Here is a 12,798-nt window from a genome sequence, read left to right on the forward strand (position 1 = left end):
TGTCATCAGCCTGCCAAACATTTTCTAACCCCTGGTTCTGTCTCATACATTAAAATATCTTTTAAATACATTCTGGTTTTGTTAGATACTAGCGGTTGCAGAGGAAACTAGGTCAAGTTTATGTGTCGTCAAACTGCAAAAACTGTTCTATGCCATAATTTAATATCGCTGCTGCGTTTTGATACCATTTTTAGGAATATAAACAGGACTAACCGCCACTTAAAAAAGGAAAGCGTCGCAAACCGTTTAGGATATACACTCAAGTTTATTAAACATACACATGGACGACACAGGAACATAGAGTGTAGAGATATGACTTTAGATATCTAAATATCTTCTATGATGGCATCGAACACGAACCGTGTTTCCAACTTAAAATGATGAAGAGGCCCAGTGACAAATCCCAACGTTGTAAAGTCATAGTTCTGTGGTCCAACAACTGGAAGTGTCTCCGGTTCCAGCAGTCCGATCCAACACCACAGTACGTTAATTATTCATCCTTCGCTGGAATCCCGATCTTTCAACACCTCAATTCATGCCACGACCTTCTGCAACGAATATTCCTTAAGATGATGGCTCCCATAGGGTCCGCTGGACTGGACCACCTGCCCGTTGGAAACGCAGGAGTAAGGAAGACTGATGATGATCGCTATCCGAGCGCTAGGGCGGTCGGATTCCGACCCGAGACAGAAAGATAGGCTGTTGTCTGTGATTAGGTCCGGGACCAGATCCAGGTCATGGACGGTCCGTCTGGCCCGGGGCGGTCCACCTAGTCCAGGACGGTTCGTTTGACAACCCGGCCCTCGCGGTCGATGGCGTAGTTGTAGTTGCGGGGTCTGTCCAGGGCCTCCTCGATGCGCTGGTCAAGGTTATCCAGGGTGATGAAGTTCTTGGCGTCCTCCTGAAACACACCACAGAGCACAGTAGACGGTTCAGAGCCCGTCGCCATGACCACCGCCTCACTGGTACCCAAACCCACCGGCGCTTCTACCGACTGAACGCTTAGGGCATGAGGTAGTTTTTTTATCAAAACTAGAAGTAGAATCGACTTCGAATCAAATGTGTACGGATTAAATGCACACAAATGAATGGTTATCAACATCATCTTGATTATCCTTGGTTACCCTAATGTTGGAATCATCTTGGGTGACTTTGAGGTCTTTCGATAACCATTTGGTATCGATAGCGAATGTCATCGTGTGTAAAGCAGCCGGTCGATTTTTTTTTTGAATGATTACCTCTCGAAAACAGCTTATTAAGAGAACATATACAGTCCGACCAATTTAGGAAGAGGGGTGTGGGAGGACAACACCTCACCTGTAGCTGCAGGATCTCCTGCTCCTTCTGCTGGATGAACGCCTGCCTTTCCTGGTCCCGCTTGAGGATCACCTCCAGTTTCCTCTGGTCTGCCTCCTCCGTTTCCTTCTGCACGCGCAGTTGTCTGAAGCAGAACAAGCGAGAAAGAGGAGGTCTGCGTTATTCCACGCGGCACACAGATCTGCTGCTGCTGCTGCTGCTGACCAGCTCCTCCGTCAGCCCAATTCTCCTTCTGCACCACCTCCTCACCTCCCCCCTGCTCTTCACTCCCCGAGTCCCTGGTACCTCCCCACCCTGCTCCTCCACGCACGTCAACTCCTCCCCTCAACCGCCATCATCACCAACTCTCCAACCTACTCCTAAACACCTCCTCCTCCTCCTCTTCCCCATCCCTCCTCTTCCTCCCCACCCCTCTCCTACACGCACATCATCTCCTCCACTCAAACTCCATCATCACCAACTCTCCAACCCACTCCTCCCCAACCTACTCCTAACCACCTCCTCTCCCCCCTCCTCCTCCTCCTCCTCATCACTTTCCCTCCTCACCATCCCTTCACTTTTTCCCCTAACCTCTCATCCTCCTTCCCACCACCATACCTCCTCTTCCTCCCCACAACCATCCCTCCTCTTCCTCCCTACCTCCTCCACCTCTTCCTCCCCACCTCTCCTGTCCACCCCCCCCCCCCCCCCCCTCCCTCCTCCTCCTCCTCCTCCTCACCTGATCTTCAGCATGCGGCGGTTCTCTGCGTCGTTCCACTCCATCAGGATCTTGTGCTCCTCCGCGTCCTGTCTGGCTCTCTCCTCCGCCAGGGAGCCCGTCTCCTCCTCGTACTTCTTACGCAGCACCTCCTCCTTGAACTCCAGTCTACACACACACACACACACACACACACACAGGGATCAGGATTCGATGTCAAGCTGTCGGTTAATAAACTGAAGCTCAACTGCATCCAGAAATTCTTTACTGCGTGTCGTACATGAACAATCCTTCGTTATCCCTGTTAAGAGTAATATAATGTTCTCTTAATAAGCAGCAGTTATCAAGTATGCCGTTATTATGTACGTTCTGTTCTTCACCATGAAAGTGGGAGCTTACAGTTTAATCCATTTTAAACAAGACTACCCTGCATGCTAGACTGTTACAGGATATATGGAAATGGCCACGAAAAGATAATCTTTTACATTTCACCAACACTTCAAATAGACTATAGCCAATATTTACTGACGTTTGCCCTTCGTGATGTAGGTTAGGCTATTGGACTGATTATCAGCGTGAAAGTCAGACTGAATATGAAGCCACGTACCGAAGCGCCCTCATGATCAGGTTGTACTCCGTGAACCTCTCCTTCATGACCACCATCTCCGCCGGGTCCACGGGGGGCGGCAGCTTGATGCGCCCCTCTTTGGACTTGGCCGGCGGGTCGTTGCGGGACTTCCTACCCCGGACCGACTCGAGCCACACGCCGCAGCGGGGGGCAAGCAGCCGGGCCGCGGGGAGGGCTCTTCCACCGATCACTTGGAACATGGTCAGCGCAGTTGAATAGTTAAAGTAGTCCTTAGTTTATATGTCTATTCATCCGTACAAAAATACCACGCTTGGCCGTTTCTCTTTCGGGTTCACGTAACATTGAACCAGCAATGTTGTCGTTACAAGGGGGACGCCATGATGATGTCCTCTGACCTCTTAGGGAAGGGGAAACCTCCGAGGCTACCGCCCCCTGTCTTCTGGCTGGAGCAACTACACCTCAACACACACACACACACACACACACACACACACACACACACACACACACACACACACACACACACACACACACATGATGTAGCAAATATGCTAAACATAATATGTAGAACAATTGGTCTATTCAGCCTTTTCATTATTTATGAATACATCTTTATCCAATCTTAATTCAATGGATTATCTCCCATGGAAACATCTAAAGAGACAAAGTATCCGCCCCTCAATGTGAATGTGGAGTGAACTGAAATCGACTTCTATTTATAATTCCTCAGACACGCTAGAGAAAGCAGGAATTATGGGATATGCTGCAGTGCTGTGAACCTCTGTGTTTGTTCACTGAAAGAGAGCATCAAAACGGATCATCTCCTCGAGAAATGGCTGACGAAAACCGAAATAGCCTGTAATTATTAACATCATATTTATTAATAATAGATTATGCTAATATTAATAACACATATCATAGCCTTTGGGCCAACAGAGATCAATTATAAATGAATCAAAGGCACTCAAACAGTTATTGATTAAAGGTTTGTGGTTTTCAAGTAATTAAATGTGAATGTTATACATCTTCTCAATGAACAAATCAATATTCTCAGACCACAGAAAACCACAGCAGAGCATTTTTCATTCATGCAGGCTTATTTTATCTATTGTAATGCATCGCTATACTACTATTAAAGGCCTTCTTCACATACTATTGAATAGTCCTGGCACTTAATGTACGTACTTATTGTGTGTTCAACATCCTGGCACTTAATGTCCTAACTTATTGTATGTTGTATGTCCTGGCACTTAATGTATGCACTTATTGTACGCTGAGTGTGCCGGCACTTAATAATAGTACTTAGCCTTTTGTAGCATCTTATCCTAGCTATCTTTGTTGTATACGGGGAATGGGTTCACCTAAAATTGTTAGTGCTTGGCACTTGGTTCTATGAACATCTTTACTGTACCGACAGCGTTATATAGTTTCTCTTTCTTCTGAGAAATGTAGGCTACTTATTGTAGGTCGCTTTGAATAGAAGCGTCTGCTAAATACCCTTAACATAAATTGAACAGTATTCCTATTTCATATGAATGGAAAGACGACACACACACAGAGCACGTTCTGTTAGGCCGTTTATTAGCATGTAGGTCTTACAGGTAATCACAGGTCAAGGACAGAGCTCCTTCTGGGGTCAGATGGGGAGCCCGCAGTCAGAGCTCCATCAGCAAGCATGGCTGCTTGCGGCCCCTGGCTTATTCTACCTCCAAGTTGAACATGTTTCATAGTCTAGCTTGTAGGAGGACAATGAGCTAGCAAACCAAACACAAAACTAATCATAACACTAATCGTTTTCATAAACACAAGCAGACTCATAACGAGAACCCAGCGTCACCGAGCCTGACGCGGTATTTTGTATGCACACCACATTGTGTGTGTGTGTGGTGTACCAAATACAGCGACGAGTCAGAGAAACATTGAAACTAATGGTTCATTTACTCTAAAGGAAACTAAACGTTTAAGGTTACCAGTCCACTAACCGGTTAGGATTAGTGGTCCAGGGCGAGGGACAACACATGGCCGGTTGGCAGAGTTTGCGTTCGTTAAACTACCGATCAGGTCCCAGCGTCAAGAGACATGTGAGCGTGGCACTCAATCGCACACATCTGGTAAAATGTTTGCGCAGTGAGGGGCCAGTGATGGGGGCCCGGTGAGGATCCTGGGGTTGGGGCCCTCAGCGGTGGCCAACGAAGGAGAACTCAGCCAGGAGCATATCGCTGTCCAGCCAATAGCTATCGGTTATTAATTAACTAATTGACTTATTAATTAACTAATGACTAACGACTTGGCGGCCGCTCTGCGTTCCACAGCGCGCCGTTTTTCATGCTTTTGTGTGTTTGTGTGTGTGTGTGTGTGTGTGTGTGTGTGTGTCTCTATGTGTGTGCGAGGTTGCGTGTGTGTGTGTTTGTGTTGTGTCAGTATGTGTGTAGAAGAAGGGGGACTTCCTTGGAGACCTCTTGAATAACAAGGGCACATCTGACTTAAGAAGAATGAGCTGCTGTTGGGGTCAAATGTTTTGGGGGTCATGAGGGAGTTTCGGGGAGTTAGGGGGTAGTTAGGAGGAGTAAGGGGGGAGTTTGGGGGGGGAAGGGGGAGTAAGGGAGGAGTAAGGGGGAGTTTGGGGGTCAGGGGGGGAGAATGTAAAAGAGTTAAAGCGTTAGCGATCGGGAGGAGTAGGGGTTGGGGTTGGGTCAGGGTTGAGAGGTGGTCCTGAAGAAACGGGGTTTTCAGGGTGACGTCGGCACGGAGACGTTGAAACCTTACATCAGGCCTGGAGGCGCCGGATAGGCCAGCCGAAACTCCTCCCCCTCCAAGAGTTTCCTGGAAGGATGAACAAAAGAAAGACTTGAAATGAGAACAGACATGGAACCAGACGGAAGGACAGACAGACAGAAAGACAGACATACGGGCCGATGGACAGACAGAGGCACTACACACATACAGAACATACGGTACATACATGCATACATTCATACATACTGTACATACACACATACACACATACATACATACATACATACATACATACATACATACATGCATACATACATAAATATATAGATAAATACATGCATATATTTCCCAGGGTATTTCAGATATGGTTCTACTAGGATAGGTGTCCTTTGACCTTTGAATCTGTGTTTGAATCTTGTATCTTGTATTACATTGGCTTTGTGCTGCCTTAGTGGTCGCACGGGGTCGGGAGAATAGCTCCTCCCCCGAGGGTCACATGACCACCTACCGGTAGGCGGTGATCTCAATGTCCAGCGCCATCTTGACGTTAAGCAGGTCCTGGTACTCCCTCAGGTAGCGGGACATCTCCTGCTTGGCGTCCGAGATGTCCGTCTCCAGCTCACCGATCCGCATCTGCGGGGGGGAGGAGGGAGGAAGGAGACGTTAACGCCGCCATGGCGGTGGTGGGGGCTGTGGAGAACAGCCCAGAAGGACAGGAGGGCGGCCATCTTGAAGACAGCGATGCGGACGGTTTTAATCACGAGGGGGAAGAGATTCGATCCCATGTTGAATAACTTCAAAATACTTGAACTACATCACTTCGTACTTCTATTCAATGTCACAGTTCTCTTACTAAATGACTTAGTACTTAATCTAAATGACACAGTACTTATATTCAATGTCAAAGTCTCTTACCAAATGACAGATAACTTACGGTATATTCAATGACACAGTACTTTATCTAAATGACAGAGTACGCTTACTAAATGACACAGTACTCTTGCTAAATGACACAGTACTTATATTCAATGTCACAGTACTTATATTCAATGCCAGAGTACTTCTATTGAATGTCTGGTTCCATGCCAGTCCACACTGACCCTGTCTCCTTAATCGACGGTCAGAGAGAGAGAGGTCTGATTCAGCCTCAGTACCATTCGTCCTTCGATCAGGTCGTCATGACGTCACAAGGATGCTCTGCCAAAAAGCATGGCAGACCCTCTCCTCCTCACCGGTCCTCAAGCATAAAGCGAGTGTGTGTCTGTGTGTGACTGTGTATGTGTTTGGGTGTGTGTGTGTGTGTGTGTGTGTGTGTGTATGTGTATGCGTGTCAATGTGTTTGTGTGTGTGTGTGTGTGTGTTTTTGTGTGTGTGAATGTGTATGTCTGTGCGTGGCATTGCTGCAGTAGTGTCTCAAAGAAAAAAAACTCTTTGCTGCATTCTCCATTTCTCCCTCTTTCTCCTTAATAATCGCTCAGTCGCTGTCCCAAACCGAGGACTACCAGACTACAGACTACCTGACCCAGGGACTAGACTATCAAACCTCGGACCTACACTTCTAGACCTCCCCCCCCCCCCCCCCCCCCCCCCCCCCCCCACACACACACACACCTTTCTAGAAGGTTGCAGTCCTGAGACTGTGCCCAATCCTCCTCCCTCACTGCCCCCTCCTTCTCCCCCCCAACTCCTCCCTCCCCCCCCTCCTACCTGATCTCTAAAGAGAGTTTCGCCCTTGAGTCTGAAACCACTAGGGGGTGGCGTGTGTGCGTGTGCGTGTGTGCGTGTGCATGTGTGCGTTCGCGCGTGCGTGGTCGCGCGTGTGTGGTCGCGCGTGCATGGTCGCGCGGCTGCATGCGTGCGCGCGTTTCCCGTGCATGTGCACGTGTGTGCCTGGGTCACCTGACACTTCTCCACCTCCCCTTCCTGCGTCTCCTCCAGCTCCTGCGTCTGCCGCGTGAGGGAGTCCACCACGGCGCGCAGGCCCTCCACCTCGGCCGAGCGCGCCTGCAGCATGCGGCGGTACTCCAGCGTCTCCTCGCGGATGGCGTGCACCGCCTCCCCGTTCCGGGTCGCCGCCTCCGCCACGCTGGCGAACTTGCTGCGGTACCAGTCCTCGGCGCCCTGCCGGTTCCTGGCCGCCAGCCGCTCGTACTGGCCCCGGATGTCCCGCAGGGCGGACGACAGGTCGGGCCGGCTCACCTCCGCCTCCACGCCCACGCTCGCCGCCTGCTGCACCTGCGCCGTCAGCTCGGCGTGCTCCTCGCCGAACACCTTCTTCAGGAAGCCCAGCTCGTCGGCCAGCGTGGCCAGGGAGGCCTCGGCGTCGGCGCCGGCCAGCGCCGCCCGCCCGGCCTCCTCGCGCGCCCGGCCCAGCTCCTCCTCCGCCTCCAGCCGCCGCCGGCTCTCCGCCTCGCAGCGCTCCCTCAGCTCCTCCAGGACGCCGCGCAGCTGCTCGCGCACCTCCTCGGCCCTCGCCTTCTCGCAGCTCTCGCCGTCGACGGCGGCGCGCAGGCCGCGGGCCTCGCCCTCGTAGAGGGCGTGCAGGCGGGACGGCTCGCCCTGCCGCCGCCGCAGGGCCTCAAGCTGGGCCAGGAGCGCGCGGTTCTGCAGCTCCAGCCGCCGCACCTTCTCGATGTAGGTGGCGAAGCGGTCGTTGAGGCCGCCCAGCTGCTCCCGCTCCTGGGAGCGCACGCCCAGCAGCTCCGTGTTCTGGGAGCTGGCCTGGGCCAGGTCCAGCCGGTCCCGGGCCCCGCCGGCCGGCCCCCAGCAGGAGGCGGAGGCCCAGGAGGAAGGGTAGGAGACGGCCGGCCTCTGGAGCCTCCGGGGCCCCGCGCCGGAGGGAGGCGGGCGGGGGGACGAGGAGCCGTAGAGGCAGGAGGACATGGCGGGCTTGAGGGCGGTCGGGGGTCCGCGGAAGACGTCCCAGGGCCGACGGTAGGAGGAGTAGGGGTCGTAGGTCATGGTGGATGTGAGGCGGTGGAGGAGGAGGAGGAGGAGGAGTAGTGAGGAGGTTGTGGATGTTGCGGGGTTCAGGAAGTTTTTGTAGGGTTTTTGAAGTCCCCCTTTTTCTGCACACCGGCGCTGAGAACAGGCGAGCGCTGTAGCACTGCACCAGCTCACCGACCGCTGCAGAGAGCTGCCTCTTATAGTCCTCACACACACACACACACACACCGAGACACACACACACACAGACACACACACACACCGAGACACACACACACACACACAGCCAGACACACACACACCTACACACACACAGAGCATCAGCGCTTTCGCCGACCAATCAGAGAGTGCTGCAGTGAGGAGGAGAGCTGTTGGTTCTCAGGGTGTTGCTCATCCGTTTCCGACAGAGTATGCGTGGTAGGGCAGGTTTTTTTTATTCCACTACCTTTTCGTAATAAAAGGCCCAGAGAAGAAATGACTCGAACGGATCCACACTGCTGTTCTTCATTCAGTTCACCTTTCGTGGTTCTACATGTGTCGCCTATTTTAGACACTCAACCCACTGCAACACTCGTTACAGTGGGGAATGGGACTTGTAACATAGGATTTAACATAGGTGTGTGAGAGAGAGAGAGAGAGAGAGAGAGAGAGAGAGAGAGAGAGACAGAAGAGGGAGCCAGAGAGTGGAAGGAGGTGAGGGGGAGAGAGAGAGAGAGATGAGGAAGGAGGAGAGGAGTCGTTCTCTTCATTGCACTCTTGGGGTTTGGTTTAACTCTAGAAGGCAATAAATGAATCGAGGCAGCGAGTGCGGGGACAGTGGAAGATAAAGAGAGTGTTCAACAAACTGCAAACCCAACACCTGAACAGACTACACAGTAATGGTGTTATCCTGTCTGCTCAAAGAGCAGTACAACGGCCGATGTTCACATCCTGCTCCTAAAGCTCCTTCTGACATGCGTCTTTCCCTGACCGTCGGACTAGCACGGCCTGCTGCATGCTGCAGGTCAGACATGACATCATTACAGCCCCCTGGTTCTGTCTGAGGTTCTCTCGGTGCTTCTGGTTCTGTCTGCGGTGCTGTCTCTGGTACAGTCCCTGGTTCTGTCTGTGGTTCTGTCTCTGGTGCAGTCCCTGGTTCTGTCTGTGGTTCTGTCCCTGGTTCTGTCTGTGGTTCTGGTTCTGTCTGTGGTTCTGTCCCTGGTTCTGTCTGTGGCTTTGCTTGTGGTTCTGTCTGTGGTTGTGGTTCTGTCTGTGGTTCTGTCTGTGGTTCTGGTTGTGTTTCTGTCTGTGGTTCTGGTTGTGTTTCTGTATGTGGTTCTGTCTGTGGTTGTCTGTGGTTCTGTCTGTGGTTGTCTGTGGTTCTGGTTCTGGTTGTGTTTCTGTCTGAGTTTCTGTCTGTGGTTCTGGTAGTGTTTCTGTCTGTGGTTCTGTCTGTGGTTCTGTCTCTGTTTCTGTCTGTGGTTCTGGTAGTGTTTCTGTCTCTGGTTCTGTCTGTGGTTCTGGTTGTGGTTCTGTCTGTGTTTCTGTCTGTGGTTCTGTCTGTGGTTCTGTCTGTGCTTTTGTCTCTGGTTCTGAGTTGGTTGTGGATCTATTTTTAGAAACCCATAGTGATGAGTCACACCTTGCTTCAGATGTCCTGAAACTCTGTAGCAGACATTTTGGATCTGTGTGTGTGTGTGTGTGTGTGTGTCTGTTTGTGTGTGTGTGTGTGTGCGTGTGCGTGTGTGTGTGTGTGTGTGTGTTGGACTGTTTTTTGTGTGTGTGTGTGTGTGTGTGTGTGTGTGTGTGTGTGTGTGTGTGTGTGTCTGTGTGTGTGTGTGTGTGTGTGTGTGTGTGTGTGTGTGTGTGTCTGTGTGTGTGTGTGTGTCTGTGTGTGTGTGTGTGTGTGTGTGTGTGTGTGTGTGTAGGACGGTTTCTGGCTGACAGAGGGCTTGTGACTGTGTAAGAGATGCTGTTCAGACACCTTGAGGTAAGAACACGTGACCCCTTGGTTTTAAGCTACATTAACCATCCAATGTGGATGTTTAGGTGGGTACACTGTAGGATTCACTTGCAGGAGGTAGCCTACTCGTGTCCCTGGTTGAAATAATGTTGTCAATCAAGATTTATCATCTTTAACATCATTCAATGTGATCGATGTTGTCTCAACTTATAGATGACCTTTAGAAAATTGACCCAACAGCCGAAAAATACAGACGGGTAGCCTTCACAAAGATGCAAAATGCGTAAAGATCGGACCATGCTGAAAACCGATAGACACAATCGCACATTTCTTCGCAGTAGCACGGTTTGCCCACAGGGTGGCGCTGTTGCAGTTTCCGAGTGAACGCAGACAACTCAATATTATTATCGCCATCTTTCGTTGGTGGCTCAAAGATAATTTGAGCTTCATTAACTCCAAGAACAAATACAATTCCCGGTTTTACATCGTGTGACATAGGCCTACATGCTGCCCAATACTGAGAATTGTGTTGAGAAGACTAAATCAAATTAGTTTGACTTTATTAAAAAGGTAGTTCCCATATTCAAAGAAAAATCAATCATGGGCGTTACAATGTGTAAATGTAGCATACAGCAAACGTATCCCTCACTGATTTACAATCAAAATGTACATAAAACTTGTATTTTATGTTCAAGGCTTTGGAATGTCAGGCGTCTACGTCACAACTAAAATCATTCACATTGCATTTACAATAATTTCAAATATACATATTATGAATCTTAAGTACTGAGAAAAATCAGTCTGTCTGTAACAAAGTGTTTCACTAAAACATTCAGCCTAAGTTTTAAGAAGACAGAGTTCAGACAATTTTCTGTAATTGTAGCCCTACGAATATAACGAATATAACATTTTCTATAACATTTGGAAACATTCTCTGAAAAGCTAGCTGAGAGATCACGCTAAAATATACATAAAATATAAACAATACGGCTACTGTCAAGCTAAGTTTGAATACAAAAATGTACTTTGGTAGAAAAAAATATCTCGCAAAAATTGTGCTCAATATAAAGAAGTAGTATTTCATTCATGGAGACGTAGCATCCATATCAAACAAGCTGCATATACAATCTGTGGTGAAAGTCCCGTGTTTACATGCACGGCCGTGCGCGCGCGCACTTGACAAGCGCACAAGCGAATCGGAGCGCGCGCTCATTCAGTCGTCGGTGGGAACAGTGCTTTGGTCCTTTCGCGTGATCCAAACGTGACGCGCCCGTTGAACGTGCTAACGAGTTAAGCGCAAACATTGACGCTTCACGTGTGAACCAGGCTATACGACGCGTCATAAAGTGTGAAAAAAAAAGAAAGGAAAAAAAGAAAAATAGACTCGAGTTTAACAGCCTTTAATATAGGCCTACTTCTCCCGACTTGTCGTGTGCATCCAATACACCAGATGGTACGTCGAACAAGCATTCAAATTCCGAATAAAACCAACTTCTCCTTCATTCATCCCCCCCCCCCCCCCCACTCTCGTCTAGAATATCGCGAGCCTCTTGTGATGGACCGTTCTCGCCCCCTTCGCCGCGCGCTGGCTCGGGTGGTCTCGCGACAGCGGGCAGTACTTGATGGTGTGCGCGTGGTCCCCGTTGGCGCTGCACAGCGGGCAGGTGTACGCGCGCAGAATGGGGCAGAGAACCCTGCCGTCCGCAGTCTTCAGGATGTGGGAGCCGTACACCTCCTCCGGCGCGCCGTTGTTACGGCAGAACACGCACACCTTGGGCTCGGGCTTGCCGCTCCTGCCGCCGCCGCCGCTTCCGCTGTGCACGTGCGGCTGCTGCTTGTTGCGTCGGCGGTCCAGCGCGAGCCCCATGTGGAGATCCATGGCGCCAAAGCTCTCTCTGTACGTCGCCTCGCGCTCACCCACCTGCGGGGAGGCGTCGCCCGGGGAGAGGAGATGTCCGTAGGGCCGGAGCAGCGACAGGCGCTCCTTCAGGTCGAAGATGGAGAGAGGTGGAGGGGTGGAGCCGGACGGCGCACCGGAGCAGCAGCAGCGGCTGCAGCAACTGTCTGCGTGCGCGTCTCCTCCGCCACCGTGCCCCGTTACGCACGCGCAGAGCGGCGAGTCGTCCAGACCCAGCGTGGCCTTCAGGGACTCAGTGATGGAGTTGGCGCTCAGGGAAGGCGGGTGGAGCTTGTTCTTCGCCACGATGGTGGACAGGCCCAGGTAGTCGTTCCAGAAGTTGAAGGTGTAGTTGTAGGGCGAGCGCGCGCCGAATAGGCCGTGGTCCAACAGGTCCATGGCGGGACGGGCTGTTGCCGTGGAGACGGTGAAGTCCGAGAGGAGCAGTCGAATCAGGTTCAAAACAAGCGCGGCTTCGGTGTGTGCGTGTGTCTGTTTGTGTAGAGAGAGAGGGAGGTCCGCTCTCTTCCGCTGCTTCGTCTAGTCTGCGCAGAACGCGCAGCAGAGCGCGATGTGGTACTAGCGAGGGGGCGTGACAAGGGGGCGTGGCCCGGGCTCCAGTTGATCATCTGAAGGAAATAATATGAGAGGGAAAACAACAAGGATCGCATTGT

The 12,798-nt window shown here is 51.1% G+C and overlaps 3 protein-coding genes across 3 annotated transcripts; all 3 read right to left on the minus strand.

The window, feature by feature from the left end:
• Positions 1-286: 286 nt before the first annotated feature.
• Positions 287-2,965, minus strand: mrps26 (mitochondrial ribosomal protein S26). Its single transcript, XM_079751996.1, has 4 exons — positions 2,622-2,965; positions 2,036-2,182; positions 1,318-1,441; positions 287-901 (listed from the first exon to the last, which is right to left on the minus strand). Exons 1-4 carry the CDS (start codon positions 2,840-2,842, stop codon positions 770-772), a joined length of 624 nt encoding a protein of 207 aa, XP_079608122.1. The 5' UTR covers positions 2,843-2,965; the 3' UTR covers positions 287-769.
• Positions 2,966-5,365: 2,400 nt separating this feature from the next.
• On the minus strand, positions 5,366-8,300 carry neff2 (neuronal intermediate filament family member 2; the record flags this gene model as incomplete). Its single annotated transcript, XM_079752098.1, has 3 exons — positions 5,366-5,426; positions 5,848-5,972; positions 7,239-8,300. 3 exons carry the CDS (start codon positions 8,298-8,300, stop codon positions 5,366-5,368), a joined length of 1,248 nt encoding a protein of 415 aa, XP_079608224.1.
• A 3,458-nt stretch (positions 8,301-11,758) lies between these two features.
• Positions 11,759-12,523, minus strand: LOC307086695 (nanos homolog 1-like; the record flags this gene model as incomplete). Its single annotated transcript, XM_079751995.1, has 1 exon — positions 11,759-12,523. One exon carries the CDS (start codon positions 12,521-12,523, stop codon positions 11,759-11,761), a length of 765 nt encoding a protein of 254 aa, XP_079608121.1.
• Positions 12,524-12,798: the final 275 nt, after the last annotated feature.

This window comes from Pollachius pollachius, assembly GCF_949987615.1.
Source record: "Pollachius pollachius genome assembly, chromosome: 15".
Classification (NCBI taxonomy): domain Eukaryota; kingdom Metazoa; phylum Chordata; class Actinopteri; order Gadiformes; family Gadidae; genus Pollachius; species Pollachius pollachius.